The 17,697-nt window shown below is 39.2% G+C and overlaps 1 protein-coding gene across 1 annotated transcript in view; it reads right to left on the bottom strand.

Moving 5' to 3' along the window:
- The window catches only part of MACC1 (MET transcriptional regulator MACC1), a 36,946-nt gene extending 23,896 nt beyond the window's left edge, over positions 1–13,050 (bottom strand). Inside the window, exon 1 of the mRNA XM_048303867.1 lies at positions 12,898–13,050. Coding sequence (XP_048159824.1) covers positions 12,898–12,900 — 3 coding nt within the window. The 5' untranslated portion in view covers positions 12,901–13,050. The remainder of the gene's footprint in view (positions 1–12,897) is intronic.
- Positions 13,051–17,697: the final 4,647 nt, after the last annotated feature.

Genomic DNA, 17,697 nt, shown 5'->3' with positions numbered 1-17,697 from the left:
TCTTGAAATTATTATTGTAATTAATATTAACAGCAGATTTTGAGAACCTGAATCACCTGGATTTGTTGCAAATATGTAGGATGATTTTTCTGTTATTTCAGGCCAAGAATGATATGACAAAGTGATGTGGCTGACACTATGTCGGGATCCAGTCTTGAACCTCCAGCTGTGGAACTAAATTGCCTGTCAGTGTGCTGCCTGGATAGCAACATTTTATTTTGGACAGGTGTAGATTAAAGATGCATGAGCAAAATACGCAATGAGAACCTTGAAGGAAATTGAACCTGATATCCAGGCATATGAAAGGTGCCTTTAGGCTTCCGGTGTTGTGCTTTCAGCAAATTGAGGTGAGTGCCCAGAGAAGGATACAGGGGGACACTACAATGTGCTGTGGCTTTGATGAGATAAGGTAAGGTCTATCTTTCCATAAGCATGACAGAATTCTGCCTCAACACAAAGGAAAAACGTGTCAGAAAACCTGTACTGTCAGGTGGACCTTTTGGTTTGGTGTTGGTTAACTTGGAGGGGGACAAAAACTCCCAACAACATACCATCCAAAAAATGAATTAACACAGTTAACACACATGGAGAATATGCTTTGGAAGGTTTAAACTACCTCAGGCAAGCTTTCAAAATGTTTAAACTAGCAAAAAAGGTACTCCAGTTTCGTAGTACAAGAATGGCATGGTGAAGAGGGGGGAAATATGACAATCACTTGTTCCATTTCTCCTGGGAAGTATAAAGGGACATCAATACTGAGACGGCAGAAACAATGGAAAATGGATGACAAATGATCAGATCAACATGGAAAAAAATTAATAAAAGAGGCAACTACCTGTTTGGGAAAATAATTAGATTAAATATAGTAGAAGAAAGTAAAGCCATTTGGCAAGGATTCCTCCAGTTGTAATTAGAGGTTAGTTCAGAGAGTTAATAACTGCAAGCATAACTGTTCTTCAGTGCATCCACAAATTACATTTTGCTCTACTTGACTGACCACATAACAGACACAGGGAACATGTACCAGCACAAATAGTATGTTTGATAGACTGCAATAATATCCACAAGGAAAGACTGTTACCTATTTTTTGTGTATTGACCTGTTTTGACTGAAGGACTCGTTCAATAATCCTTGACACTTTAGGAACATGGTAAAAGGAGCATCAGAAAGGGAGTCTTAATCACAGAGACAACATCCAAAATATACTGCAGAAAGTGAACTTTTCCTTTGTTGCTTTTTATGGCAACTACAGTTCCCAAAGTTTGATTGGATCTTTCCTCCAGAAGTGAGACATCATTGCCTTTAAAGCATTTGTGCCTGTGTTGTTAATAATAGCCTGAGCTGTCCTTTAAGCTACACCTGCCAATATTATAAAGTTATTTTTGACAATGTAATTTTGAAGGGAAGAAGGGAGGAGAGTTCATAAAAATGCATTTTGTTCTCTAAAAGCCAAAAACAGCACCTCTTATTATACTGCAAACTCTCCCTTTACATAACAATCACACATGCTCTTGACAAGGAAAGGCCCATTATTTCTATCAAATGGGATACATGTTTAAATGGATAGTTTCTCTACTAATGAAGGACATTTGAACCTCTGAACTGTACTCTTAACTACTACTTTTTAATAGTACTTTTAACTGAATTCTTTCACTGAAGTAATATGACTGCCAGATAGACTCTAAAATGGTAAAGATCCAGCAACAAAAATTAAGTCAGAGGTAGATAAACTGCCATTCAGTATCAGGTTCCATTTAATAGTCCAACTCCAATTACGGAAGACTGCACATTTCAGAGGAAAAAGGAAAAAGTTCTACCTATGAAAATGAAGACTGCTAATTTCAGTATTGTTGGTAGTCTTAGAACCAAAATGGCAGTGATTATACCTTAAAAAAAAAAAAAAATTAAATACTGTGTACGTTATCACTGTAGATCTTCTTCTAAAGGAGCAATCAAGTCTGAGAAGATTTGAGGCAACAAGTTCCCAATAAATTGCATGCCCTTATGTGTCTAAATTTAGTTTTTAAATCTAGCTGCTTTGCAGGCTCATTAATTGATCTGTCTATTCCTACGTGTTTAGAGGAGGGCATCTATAATTTTGGCTGTTAATGTTTGGTACAATAAGCAGAATAAGGTGTTCAATCTCATCCACTTTTATACAGCAGTTACAATCATTCTTCAACAATTTTCTTTTTTCAAAATTGAAAGCAAGAAGTGTAAGAGATAACTTTTCCAGGTCTCTTCTTCCTCCAGTCCCTATATTCTTTAACCACCTTCATTCTCTCCACTGCACCACAGTATCCAACTGTCTTTTCAGCAGCAGTTGTCCTTCTGGTGATGTACACCATCAGCCTAGATGCAGCATTCAGTGGAAAGCCAGTTTTCCCATCCAGGAAAACCACACTATTATATTGTGATGGATAGTATTACCTACTGGAAGCATCTTAAGGCTGTGTATTCTCTTGTCCTGGCTCCCTGAACAACTCAGACATAGAAGCCATTCCTGAGGTTCTCACCAGACAGTTGGCTGATCTCCAAAATCGATCAGCGAAATGCTTGTACAACAAATTGGAGAAGCTCCCCAAGTGAGCCCAGGCATTCCTGTGCTGACTTTTATCTCACATTGTCTCTATTCCCCGCAAAAGCAACCGCAGAGCTCCAACTTGCTTTTCCTAACATCCCTGCCCGTCAGGCTGCTACCGACACCCTAGCTTCTCACTGGCTCCTGCTCTTCCTTCTGAGCCAACATCACTGAGGGCAAAATTTGATGAAGCAGCTGAGAGAGCTGTAATTGTTCAGAAATAGTATGACCTGGCACTATACACCAATGGGTGCCTAATGATGCAAGAAATCTATCTCACACAGCTCTATAACATCTTTCCATACCATTTGCCATGAAGAAATCTTAATGTTAATAATAACTTAATCCTATTTCTTTGCATTTAGTATGGCAGTGGTACAAAGAGAAAGAAGGCATAAAGCTGTTGCTTCCTTCTTTCTTATTTCCTTCCCTACCTCTATTACCATGCCCTAAGCCCTAGGGTATATCACCATGTCCTGCAGCCATAGGGAGGAGAAGAGAAGATACAGCAGGCAGGAATTGTGCAGCAAGACTGATCTAATTAATTATTTTACAAACTCTTTTATAGACTTTTTTCTTCATAGTCTAATTGGACAAGGATCAGCCACCCCTTGGGGGTGATTGGCTAAAATCCTAAAACATCCATTGTCAAAATATTTTCCTACTATACTATAAGCAAGGCTTCTCAAGGCAGCAGGTGTTTGGTTATTTACATAACTCTGCTACCTCTTCTGTGAGAGAGAAAAGTCTCTCACGGACTTAGAAAATAGCAAGAAAATCCTTGCTAGCAGCATTTTTGTATCCACATACCTCCACACAGGTTCACTGGCTATGACACTGTGCTAGAGATTTTGAGGAAATGAGCATAGGATAGAAAGTAAGGATGTCAGTGGCCCAAGCTCTGTAATAGAGAAGACTCTCCACTCCAGTCACACGTCAAAGGGAAAAAAAAAAACAAACTAACCCCTAAATTATCATAAATTTCATCTTTTTACATACCAGAATTAGTTAATTTAGTTGCAGAAAATTTATTTTTTGTCCCAAAAATTCTGGCTGACATCCTGAAATAAAAACAATGGCTTAAGAGATGCAGTCACAAATTGCTTAGAAAGTTGGACCGAAAGCAAACTTATCAAATTCCCAAAGATTGCCTCTAAGACACTCCTGCAGAAAATCTCCAGGAAAATGATTCATAAATACTGTTGATTATACTCCATCAATTCAAAATATTTGCCCAGACTTTTATTTCAATGTTTCTTTTTCAGAAAACTTTACTATTTTTCACCACAGTTGAAGTTATTGCCTTTCCAACAGAAGTGAAGGGCTGTAGATCAGTAACTTAGATAGAATCACAGCATTTCTGTATGTTATGTCCAGCTTCTCCCTTGGTCTCTCCCTGTCCCCTTCCCCCCCTTCCAAAAAAAAACCCAAAACCAAAATCCAAACCCTAAACCAAAACAAATCCACAACTCCAATCACTCTTGCACTCTTCCAAGAACTTTAAAAGCAGAAAATTAATTTTCACCAATAAAACTGGTGAAAGAACTGGCAAATCTTAAGCTTTGTGACAATCCTAGTGTCAATACTTTGTTTTACCTCACTCCTCTCAGACACCGAGCATGTTCACCTTCCAATTTTATACAGACTAAGCAAGTTCAATATTTTATAATACTAAGTCTTTGAAAAAGCTGAAGTTACATGGTCTCACTGGCTTCCTACACAAAAAAAAAACCCTGGGTGTCATCAATCATCTAAACCCACCTCTGTAGGCACATGATGCTCCACCCACTAGAAAGAATAATCATCTGGTATACAAAGTGAAAATGCTCTTTAGACTATTGTCAGACTACAGAAATTACAGAAGAGTGATTTGAGACCACTCTGATGTTTAAACATCATGCAAAACCACATTAATTTCACAATTACTATTTGGAAATGAAATTTTCATGTGATGTATAGAGTTGAGGTTTTCTCTGACAGCCTGTCTTTCAGGAGGGGAGGGTAATCTCTCCCTGCTGGAGGAAACTACCAACAGTGTCCCATACAATGGCTACAGCAGATTGAAAGGAACAGACATCCATCTCAAATATCACTAAACAGCCCAGGGCAAAAGTCCCTACAGGTACCTGCACAGGCCATTTCTTTTGGGATCAATGCCTCTGGGAAGCTCGAGTTTTTCTAGCTGGCCTGTTTCAGTCTGATCAGTAAGAGCAGAGCAGTCTTTTCTTTAGACAGAAATGTATCAAATACAAGGTTACAAGTGAAATAAACTAAAACACAGACCTCACTTACAACAGCTTTCTAATGCTTTGATTTCCCTAATTAGGAACCTGGAGGCACCTGCCATGTGTTAGCTCAGAGAATGCAGCCTATTCAGCAACACCTTCCAAATGCCAGCCCTAAAGAAGAACTTTTCCTGGTCTCACCTTCATAAGTTTACTGTCCTTGCTCCATTTGTACCACAACGTGGGAGGAAGAATTCACAGCCATTCCAAAAGGTCACTGACTTTGATGATCAAAGCATTCCCTTACCCATCTCACCTCCTTGGCAGCAAGTCTTGAGTTTTACACCTTTAACTAGCTCCTACACTTCAAGATAATAAGGTTCAAAATACGTGTTTTGTTATGTGAAAACCTGCAGAACCATATGTGCAAAATTCCACAGTTTAGTTTTTCCCAACCAAATCTGTTATTTTGGGTTGGATTTTTTTTTTTTTTTTACTATAGAGATCAACATATACAATATGTTTACAGTGCAGTTTAGGTCAATCAGCTCACTCTTACCATTGCACATATATCCTTGCCATCACTATCAGGGGTTCCTTGATTAAAGTGTACAAGTGTCATGATGTCCTAAATACCATAAACATCCTCTTAACATTTAGCTTACAAATAGCAAATCAAGCACACACCTTGATGTGCACCTTGATGCATGACACCAAGTAACTTTGCTTACGGCATTTTTCCTTGGCTGTAATGAGACAGGAGACTCCTGTTATTTGTTTTATCTCTATCCTACAGACACATGTAATCCTGATTGTGCAATTTATTGAACGTGTTTTTCAGCATCCCTTTAATGGAAATTATTCATCTATATTTCAGTTCACTGCTGATGACAAGCAGATATTTGCAGAGCATAAGATTCTCCAACAAAGTGTTGTCTAGTACAAAAAGGGAAAGAAAAGCATGAAGTATGTGAATTGATACTCAAATATATTCTGCTTCCAAAACTTCATCTAAACTTTAATTTGGCAGGTGCTCTTGGAGGTGCATGATCCAAATATTGACCAGCACTAAGTTAGTTGAGGTCAGCTCCTGACAGACCACAGCCCAAGGTTATATTTGTATAGGTTCCTTCTTTGGTAAAAAATAGAAATATGTACAACTTTGCTCAAAACTTGCATTATTATGATCTAAATACCTTCTATGATGTGGTGTTTTTCTGTTAGCTGTTGTACAGCTATGTCACATCCACCAGAAGTGAATAGTATCACACAGGTGGTCATCAACAAGAACATAAGAAAATATTTGTCTAACATGGTACAAGTTCTAGTCTTCAGAACCTCAGGAGATTTCACTCAACTTCACACCAAGAAGAAATGATGTTATGCCCCAGCAGTCTTGATAAATGGCACTAAGCAAATTTGCTCTGTTGTGAAAACTGGTTCAGATAATTTTATTTTACAGTACAAATTAATCTCAAATTGCTGATTTTAGCAATATATTACAATGGCAGGTCAATGTCTATCATCATCATTCAGTATGCTGAATCACTAGCAACCACACAAGTAATTTCATTTTAAAGTTCTTTAGAGATTAGCATTTAAAAAAACTTGAGGCTTAACCTGTAATCCACAAGTGAACTTTTTGCCTACAGGGAAACAGAGTGAGCTTTTGCTCCACTTTCTCCATATTAGGAGAGACTTGATTTGCCACCTAGGAAACACTTAGGTTTTTCAGCCTCCCAGACCTATTTGTGCCAAGACACAGTTTTTGGCACCACAAGCATAAAAACCTGGAAAGTCCTACAGTTGATAGTTTCAGAATCGCTAAATTTGATTTATTCATAGATTTCAAAGCAAAAAACCCAAGAAAAGCAATCATCTTCCCTCTTCCTGTGAAGAATCAAGGCCATAGAACTTTACCTAGCTGTTATTGTGACAAGTTGTGTGATTGTAACACTTTTTATTGAACTGAAATGTTAAAAAAAAAAATCCAATTCTATGCCTCAGAGCTTCTGTTTATATTCTGTTGTGGCCCAAATCAGGGTTTTCTTTTACTTTTTCATTGATATTCTGGTAGAACTAGAATAAATAGCATCCCTATGCAAAGCTTTGTACAAATACATAAAAAGCAGAGCCTCATAACAACAAACTGTTTAATGCACAAGATAAGGAAGGGTAGGGATGGGGGAAAATGGAGATAGACAAGTTTACATATCATAAAATCATATAATAGTTGGGTTGGAAGCTTACCTTTGAAGGTAACCTTTGACAGTTTACTAGTCCAAACCAAGATGGGAAGACTAGACCACAAAGAAAGTGATAACCACATTCCAGTGCCTTCCACCCCTACTGTAAGAATTGTGTAAACATGTGCTAACCCCTTAAAAATCCAGCTCCAAACAACCTGTCCCAGACTACTTAGAAAATCAGTGAACGGGAATAGGACTTGAAAGTGCCATGGGAAGAGAACTGTCACCCAGACCAAAGGGATGAAAATAATCACGTAAATATCACAAGAGCCCTTCTCTGTACCCGGGCGCTCACACCCTGAAAAGGCAATTAACTGGAGAGCAAGGCAGGTATTCATAGCACCTCCTGGCAGCCTTTCACTCTGCTATGTTTGTCTTCCCTTTCCAGCTATGACCAGAAACAGATAAAACTGAACTGTAGCTATGTATTACAGGTAGCAGAAAATTACTGATACACACACACACACACACCCCTTTCTCTCTCCCATGTTTTCATTTATCTGGTAAAACTATTTAATAGCAGCCAAACTTAGAATTCTGATACCATTTATTATTGAAAAAAAATTTGCTGTGGTGGAAAATGCCACTTATATTAAGTTCAGACTTCCAAAATATTGTCCTTTTGTTTCTGCTACCATTTATTACATGAGATGAGGAAAGGTCTAGAGAACTTCTTACTTATCTGGGGAGCACGTGAGTAGTGCACACAATACCTTTTCCTGTGTGTTTTGTGACTACAGTACAATCATTGCCGGTTAAAATACACCAGAGAATTCCAAGGTGCAAAGGGCTCTCCTACATATTTTCCTGATTAGTTGCACTTTTCTGCTCTGCCATATTAATATCCACTGCTCAGTGCAAGCAAGAAAGAAAAGAAAAGAAAAGAAAAGAAAAGAAAAGAAAAGAAAAGAAAAGAAAAGAAAAGAAAAGAATCCCTGAGCAGAACAATCTGTCATTACTCATGTTTGAGACATTATAATTTCACACAGAGCAACAGGTAGCAATTAGTGCTACAGGAATTAGGGCAGTACTATGAATAAATTTATACGTCTTGTCTCTCTGCAGTGTTCCACCCCTCCCACCTTTACAGAGATCCTGTTAAGGCTAGTGGATCAGGATGAACCCAAGAAGGTTATCATCACATGACAGCCTTTTCTTCAGGGCTAAGAGAAGGTATTACGTGAGATCATGTATGAATATAAACAAACCACTTCAAAGTCTTGTCAGCTGTCTCTCCCCCAAGTTATTTCAGGCAATGCCATTTCCTTTTAATTACGCAGCTTAGCGCATGTAGAAAAACAGTTTATTCTCTATGTAAATACATATCCAAACTTTAGTCCCATTTAGGATCATAGGACAGAAATTAGGCGGTAGGATTTGCCACTTATGGGTCACAAGCTTTGCATTGACTTGTGAAACTTTTGGGGTTTTTTACAGACACCGGCTCAGGTGAGAACTTGAACAATTCCTTGTCAAGTTGTTACATGAACGTTTTGCGATACAGCTTATTCAGCCAGGGCAAAGGAGCTGCTTCCTTTGGCATGATCACAGAATGAATGGCACAATGGACAAGCAAGGCTGTTGGCAATTAGTAGGTAAAGATGAAACCTCAAATAATATCATTATATCTAACTAGAGGTCAGTGCAAATTAAAGTATAAACCAATATGCTTTAGAATCAATTTAAATACTTGTGAACCCCCATTTAATGCAGGGAAATGTTAAATGCCTCCATGGAGAAAGAGAGAAAGAGATTAAAGAATTAGCTCAGAGCAAGCCTGGAATAGAAGAAGGGTCAAATCTCCCAAGTCTTCAAAGTATTAGAAAAGAGATGAGATCATATGGCACTGTGCTTGAGGCTAAGCCTGGTCTTGGGGATGCCATCTGACTGGCTGGCTGGCTGGCTGGCTGCTCCAGAAAACGGCAGTCCTGCATCTCCTTTGCATCAACCCTGGTGCTTCTCTGGTCTCACCAGGAGCTGGTCCAGGCACAAAGACTCAGTGTTCTCCTGCACTGGCCTGCAGGAAGCAATGGCTAGGTATGAACAAGGGGACTATCCCATTCTGCAGCAGCAATTACCGAGCTTGAATGGAGTGCAAGAAGTTACCCAAAGTAAAGTGGCAGCTCTCCCTCTCACAGGTGTGAAGCAAAGAACACAAAGATTTGTAAGTACTCTGAGTATCCAGTGAAGGCAGACTTTCTCTAATAATTCAAAAAGATCCTTTCCCCATAGAGAGAGCTGAAGAAACTTGCAAAATAGTCTACTCTTTACATTTTGGACTCAAATAATTGTCATCTAGTCTTTTGTAAATATATACCCCAAACATAACATCTCAATTATTCTCTTCTGGGCTGTGGGATTCCAGAGAATTTAAGCCTGCAGAGTCACCCACGGAGCAAGGGAAAGACAGCATACAATATAGCTTTCAGCTAAATAATCAGCCATCTTCTCCTTGATCAGGCTGGCTTACAAGGCGAAGTTCAGCTGCACAAGAAAAGGACTCCTTCTCTTACAGTAATTAATCAGTATATGCCTCCTATAAAATTCCAGGTACATCCAAACCTAAATTCTTTTTCTCATCACCAAAATTACACCGAACCAGAGCCCAAAACATCCCTTGCAACAAGCTATAAAATTTTTTTGGTTTTCTGATGTTTTCAGTGGTTCAAAGCCCTGCTTCAGCTTCACCACTGCTCCTTGGTAGGGATGTACTGCAGTACCTCCACATATTGAAGTACACAATAGGCTCTTTGAGGAAATTCTGGAGGGTGGAAAGGGAAAGCCAGTGGAAAGTGATATGACTGTGTTTGCTCACAAACCAAAATTACTGAGATTATTAACACTAGAGCAAACTATGAAGAGCTATGGAAAAGCCTAATAAATGAGACAGTGTGAGATTAGGTTTGCTGTAGATAAGAAGAGGTGCTCTCAAAGGAACAATTTCAAATTACTCACACATTGATTTCTAAACTAGTTTAGAAATTTATTAGGAAAAGTTTGAGCATGACCTTCAGCAGTTTAAAAAGGATGTGCAGAAATGCAAATGGAATACTCATCTGTACTGAGAAGCAGATGAAAATATGGTAAAATATTGCAGAGCTAATTGAAGTACATGCTTTCCATTAGTATAGGATGTCACATTTACACTGCAATTCAGTTTCTGAAAAAAACCACCTATTTTTTCCTGAAATTACAGAGTTGAAGGAGATGAACTGAAAACAATTCCAGAAAGAGGGCAAGACATGAGAGGAAAAGGCATTCATAGAAGTTAACATCTGGTGATAGCAGCAGTGTATGGGACATCAAGAAAGGGATGATGTTCAAGTAGCTTTATCTTTCCAAATCATGTTTCATTTCCCATTGTGGGATCTGTGAGGTAAATTACAATTCTATGCAGTAGGAGAAGTGATAGAAGAGCCTATAGTTCCAGACAGAACTATGCTTATTGTTTTAGAAATTTTGCTACAAGTATGGACCATGTTTGTGGTGTAGAAATATGATGAACTACAGCTGCCACTACTGCAGAGCTCAGCTCTTCAGACAAGAGGACATCCTTTAGAGATCATCAGATTAGACTGACTAATTGGCTGTTCTGTCCAAAAAAATCCAGTCTTTGACTTTTACAGCAATGTGATTTATTTTCCTGGACCGTATGGGTTTTTGGTGTTTGTTCCACATATTTTGTATTCATACTTTAAGGGTGGACTTCCCTACAGGGACTTGTGCCAAAGTTTGCAGTAGCATGGACACATGTAGTTTCTCAAGGAGTTTGAGTTTATCTATTTTGAAAAATAGAGAGGAATGGCATCCAACTTCAGAGACAGTGAGCATCAAAGGGTTTTTTTTTCCTTGGATACCATTCATAGAAATCTCTCACAGATAGTCCACCAAACACAAATATTCCTGGTCCACAGGGGGAAATAGCTATGATAAAGACTTAAAATAAGTTGAATAACAAGGTGTACAATTGAACTCAATTAGCCATTCTCATAATAACAGGAGAAAGGGAAGAGAGCAGCAGAATGTAAACCAAATATTTAAATGCTAAATAAACCTTCTATTACAACTTATTGCTGTGTCAAGTCCGAGAAAAGGCATAAAAGTTGATGAAGGGTGTACAACACAGGTATTATGGGGAGCAGCTGTGGGGTTGTTTAGGCTTGAGAAAAGGAGGCTCAAGGGGGACCTTATTTCTCTCTACAGCTACCTGAGAGGAGGTTGATGTGAGGTGGGGGCTGGTCTATTTTCCCAGATAACAAGCAATAAGACAAAAGGAAATGGCCTCAAGTTGTGCCAGGGGAGGTTTAGATTGGATATTATGAAAAAATTCTTCACCAAAAGAGTTGTCAAGCCTTGGAACAGGCTGTCCAGAGAAGTGGTGGAGCCACCATCCCTGGAGGTATTTAAAAGATGTGTAGGTGTGGCTCTCAGGCACACGGTTTAGTGGCAGACGTGGCAGTGCTGGTTTAATGGTCAGACTTTATGTTCTCAGGGGTCTTTTCCAACCCAAGCAATTCTTTGATTCTATGACTCTATGTAATTAGCCTGTTGAGCACACTCCCACAGGATATTGTTGTGTACTATGTCGTTTAGTGAATACAAATGTAAGTATTCCTTGTTTTTAATGTACCCAAGGCAAACACCATCCTCTGGCTTCTCACATGTCAATAACCAGCTTGAACTTGTGCTGTTAATCCCATTGTGTATGTCCCACCCAACACAGACACTGTGCAACTGTTTTCAGTGTATAAGTTCAGTGTTGGAGCCTTTTATATTAACAACTGTCAAGTACATGATTTCGGGCCAGGGAAAGCGCTGCCAGTGTGGCAATTTGTGCCTCCCAAGACCTACCCAGTATGAATGATTCCCTCACTTCTTCTCTCTCTAGATCAGTTACTCAGGAGGATACCTATTTCCCTTTCAATAAAGCCAGTCAAAAACTATTCCCAAGCTGTTAAAATTTTGATCATTCTTCTTAAAAAAATAAATCCATATGGAAAAAAGAGGTATTAGCTGAGTGGTAATAACAGGTGGGAAAAGAACAAGAACTGCTGCTTTTTTTGTCTTTCACTTAAATCTTTCTATTTTTAAACAGACCGGCCAGCTCTGCTTGTTATTTTTTAGCCATAAAGGGAGTTGGTTCAAGGTATGTTAGCATGATAGGTCTTGCCTCCATTTAGGCTGGAGGTATTACCTTTCAAGGATTCTTTTAATAGAGAATGAATATTTCAGTGTTCAAAAGTGTATGTGCTCTTTAAACTCTCTTTTTCTGACTTCTTATGGCCGCCTTGTTCGTAGGGAGGATTGTTAGGAGGTGTTCACCATTCTGAGCCCCAACTGACAAAGCCGGAGGCCAACTCAACAGCTACATGTATGGAGTGTTTTAGTTCATACAGTGCTTCAATAAAACCAAACCAACCAATCAACCAGCAAAAAAAACCAAACCGCACAGAGGTGCGTGCGCGCACACGCACACACACACACACAGAGATCTACAGCAGCTCATCTCGCAGAAGTAAGACAGAGAAGAAGAGTTTAAGACTGACTGATTAAAAATTTTAAGAGGTTCACCATTATTTATGCTCTCAGCAAAGGCAATCACCAGCACTTAGCAAGTGTCTTTCTCCACACATCCCAAATCACCCTAGGGTACGATATCATGCAATTCAAAATGTACATAAGTTCTGCACCTTCTCCAGTAGCACTTGGAACTAGCAATGGCCAAAGATAGTATTGGACTGATGCAATAGTACTAGGCAAAAAACTGCTCTGACATTTCAGATCCTCCAATGTATTTTAAACATAATCAGCAAAAGATACTTTAAGAAAAAGCAAACTCACCATTCTGGAAACTAGGAGGTTTTCCCTAGATCCAAACTATGGTTTTGTTCAAGACATCAGTATTGTTGAAGGAGAACTTATTCCTGCTCTGGCTTTGAAACACTCTGGCGTGCTCAGGGTTCAGGTAGGTGCTGGAGCACACCTGGCAAGCCTCCCTCTTCAGAGTGCTGAGCAATGCCTGCTGGAATGTGCAGTCTAGCAGGAACCTGGCACCGCTTGTTCAAACAGACAGGCGTGAGCCATGGGACTACATTACCCATAATTGCCTTCAGCTGGTTTATGATTACACCTGAAACCAGTAGAGGTGGTGTGGGAGTTTCATCTTAGGGGGAGAGAGATACGAAGAGGAGGAGGAAGAAGCATGTGCTCCTTGTGTGCCACTGGAACAGACTTAGGATTTTCTACTTACATACACCATGTTGCAGATATATTGAATTGTTGGGAGGGTTTCAAAATGTGGCCTTCTGGTTAAGGTCAAGTTAGAAATAATTAGATTTACTGGCAGTGAATACAGTGACTGAAATTGCTTGAACCTGTATGACCGGTTTAGGCATCTCTGTGTATGTGAGAGAATCAGACAGCTGGGTATAAGGAAGCAAGTGAAGGAGGGGTGGCAGTGGCCTTGGATATTTACAGTGGCGGGAATACAGGGACATTGGGGAGGGTGAGGAGGAAAATGTTCCTTTTTAACCCCATGTCCTTTAGGAAATAGCAAATTTTCCGATATGTTATATTGCAGGTGGGTTTTTCAGAGATTTAAGAATTTTGTAGAATAAAGTTTAGAAGGACAAAGGTTACAGGCACAGAGAGATAAGAAAAATGTGCCAGGAATGTCACAGGGACTTGGAGAAGGGATGATTTGCCTATCCTGTTTTTATTTGCTACCTGTGGGTTTATGACACTTAGAATTCACAGCTGAAACCCCCATTTCACGGAAAGAGGTTTCACAGGCTTTCTAAGCCAGCATCCAAAAAGCTGAAGTATAAATCAGACAGGATAAAAATATGGAGAAAGGCAGAATTCAGGGTGTTTATGAATGAGATATTGTGAGCAATTTCCACCAAATAAACCATCTGCCAAAATAGGTGGTTCTGTTTGATCTGACAGCAAAGTTGGGTGAATCTCAGCAAGTAGTTTCATACTGAAAAAAATGAAGTTGAAATTACCAACTATTTCAACTAAATGGCCAATCCATTACAGCACCATTCAGAGAAATGAACACTTTCCCTCCCATCCAATCCAGAAAACAGCCTTTCCTACCTCACCATATGTGACAAAGATGAAAAAAAGATGCCCCATCTCCAAATGATTTGAACAACCAGCGAGATTGTTGAGAGAGCTTTATCCTGCTGTCAGAAGCAGGATGTTAGAGTAATACAGCATAGCTATTCACTCTGTGCTAAAACTACCAGTTACAGAAAAATTAGGTGATTTCTTCTACCACTGCTTCTCTAAAAACATAGTTTGGAAAATCAAGATCTGGAAATAGAAAATGTAGGACAGCTAAGCCCTGTCAGGCACCAGGAAGAGAAGGGAAAAAATTCCAGCGACATTTAGTGGCTTACCCAGAGCTATTAAGAAAGCAAGTATTTCATTTATGTTATACTTCATTTTCTGGGTTTTTTGAGTTTTCTTGAGGTAGGTATTGTCTATCATGTGTGTCTAATACTAATGACAATGACAACCCAAACCAGTTGAAACTTACTGTCATACTTCTATAATCAAATAATAATTTAAGATCTTGGTATCCTAAACTCTAAATTTCAATCCCTTTTCTGTTATCTCAGACTACTCCTTAAAATTTCTGTTTAGGCAAGATACCTTTCCCAGGCTTCATTTCTCTGAATGGACCATTACCTCATAAAAGAAATGTTGGTTAAAAGTAGAAGTACTTTCAGGGCCAGATGTTTTTAATAATCCATTCTTCTTAATAAAAGAATAATTAAAAAATGTTCGTGGTATTTTTACCTTAAGTTTAGGCTGATGATTTTTAACATCCCTTTTTATAGGGATGAATCAAAACTCAATTAAAATAATATCCCTCTTAGCTGTTTCTCAGGTAGAAAATGAGTTTAGAACCCATAAAGCTGCAGCTGGGACCCCGATGACTCACCTAAAGCCTCTACAGGATTTAAGTTGATCTCTGGGTCTCATAAAACAATAGAAACATAAAATGATTTGGGCTGACTTCTTGCACTAGATCAGGTTGCTCGAAGTCCCATCCAACCTTTCTTTGAACACTTCCAGGGATGGGGCATCCACAACTTCTCTGGGTAACTTGTTCCAGCACCTCACCACTCTCTCAGAAAGGAATTTCTTCCTAATATCTAATCTAAACTTACTCTCTTTCAGTCTAAAGCCATTTTCTCTTATCCTATTCCTACATGCTCCTTTAAAAAGTCCCTCTCCAGCTTTCTTGTAGCTAGGTACTGGAAAACTCCTCACTACAAAAGGGCCCAATTATTAACATAGTCTATCTGGGTTTTCCCTACAAGGGTGACCAGTTATTAGTTCCCACATATTTATTAAAGTCTGCCACTTCTGTCTTGTTGCATAATAAAGTTTACCTTGAAGGCAGCTAAACCAGATATTTAAAAGACAGCACTGCCTAATCTGTTACCACTCCAGAAACAGTTCTGACAAGTCAGCTTTCATTTCCAGTCTCCTCAGAAATCCGGACTCTTGCAACAGCTTTTTTTTTGAACTTCATTTGGTGAGACACTGCAGTTTTCTGCAGTTTGACTCATTTTCAGAGCAAAGTCTTCCAGAAAGAGATTTAGACTCTTAGGCCTTAGGAATGCTAAATAATATGTGGACAGTTAATAAGCACTTTCATGGGTTTAATTAACTGGACTGGTTGTACACGCATGCTGTGGACACAGACAAAATGAATAGCAAATGCTGACAGGCTCACTTGGCAATATATTTTTTACCTTTTTTTTTTGATTTGTTTGGTTTTTTGGGGTTTTTTTTTGGTGGGTTTTTTTTTTGTTTGTTTGTCTGCTGAGCTTTATCCACTTCCCAGATATACTTCTGTCATTGAAATCAGTGGAATTTAGGGAGAATCTTTTGGAAGAGGGACAATGAGCATAATTTCCAGATGGAAAGTTTGGAAGCCAGGAGCACATGTATATGGTAAGCCCTGGATGAAATCCAGACACGGTGGGTCAGTCCACCTGAGCCCAAAAAAATTTAGCAATAGCAGTAGAGCTGGTCTCCAGCAACTGCCAACTCCAGGGCACAAGCAACACCACAGGATAATTAACTTCGCTTTGGAAGTGGGTGAATGCCACCAAGCCACATCCTTTACCTTTTGCAACGTTATTGGTGGTGATGGCGGCAGGATCCTGGAAAGTTTGGGAGTGTAAACAATCACATGCTGGCTTGGAGTAACATAACAGGCATGGGAAGTGGCAGCCATGTCTTTGCTTCTTGTCTGATTACACTATGTGCTTTCCCCTTCACTGATTTTGAACATTATTGCTTGTTTCCTTAAATAACTACATATTTTGATGGCTAAACCTAGCAACGACTGTGGGGTCAAAGGGCACACTATGGTTCTGTGTGTAAACACATTTTATTTTCTTGCAACAGATGGAGTAGTTGGGGCAGAAAGTTGCATATACTATTGGACCTGCATCCATTTGCTGCAGTTCTCATCAGAAGAAAGGAAAACACCAAGGCCTCACTGTACATCACATATTGTTATATATTGTTCTCATCCCATTTGTTATAGTTGCTCCTCAAGCTCATGAGCAAGCAAACACAAACCCCTTGCCCATCCAGCCATTAGAAGAGGGGCACCATTAACTGTAGGCTACGTGACAGTTACCTATATAATTATTTCCAACACAAATTAGCTGTGGTCACTACACTATGATTTAGGAATGCATCTGGGAGAGGAGACAAACGTTCAATGTCAGGACATTCTGGATAGAAAAGAATCCATGCAGATGTGTCAAATATATTATTGTTCCCCTGCCCCTTCCCACCACTGGTAGAAAAACTTCCATGGCAGAAAATATTCAGGCCAAAAATATTTATACATGAGGTAGAGGCTTGGACATTCCTCCCAATAAAATAACAATTAATAACCAAGAGAAATGTGGGGTTGAAAATTGGTCTTCTGACAGGTCTATGCTAGAAAATGTTTAATAATATAGTAATGCTGGCAAAGGTGGTTCTGGTTGTTTTTATTGATTCCAGGCCTTTGAGTACGTTCTATACCAGCAAAAGCACTTCTGCCAGTTCTGTATCACATTAGGGCTCTTGCCAGTATCAAACACTGCCAAAAATCACATTCTTAAGAGATATGACTTACACTAACACACGTATCTAAAACAAAGCAGGCTTTACAAACTCTAATGAATACTCCACCCAGGCCGGCAAACCCACTTTTCCTGATAAATAGTGAACCAAAGCAATCAGAAAGATTTTACCTGGTTTCTGAAGGGCAGGATACAGTCCTGGAAAATGTTACACATGAGAAAAACAGCTCTCAAAGTGTGTTGTATTCTCAGCAGGCTGTCTCCTAGACTTTAGTCAAGGTGAAGATTTGGTTTAAAAACAACTGTGACATCACACTTTAAGGAACACATAGAACTTGTGGCAAGAGTACCACAGTATGGGAAGCTGCAGCAGAAGCACAAATTTGTACTGAAACTGCTGAAGGCAGAAGCAGATCAAAAGGAAACAACACTGTCCAGCAGTGACATTTGTAAGGAAGATGCTACAGTGAGCAGCAAAAGCTATCTGTACTGACTAGATGTGTGCACTCTGAAAACAAAAAATTGAATCATT

Source organism: Corvus hawaiiensis, chromosome 1 (assembly GCF_020740725.1).
Source record: "Corvus hawaiiensis isolate bCorHaw1 chromosome 1, bCorHaw1.pri.cur, whole genome shotgun sequence".
In the NCBI taxonomy this organism is placed as follows: Eukaryota; Metazoa; Chordata; class Aves; order Passeriformes; family Corvidae; genus Corvus; species Corvus hawaiiensis.
This window is presented reverse-complemented; position numbering and strand designations above follow the sequence as displayed.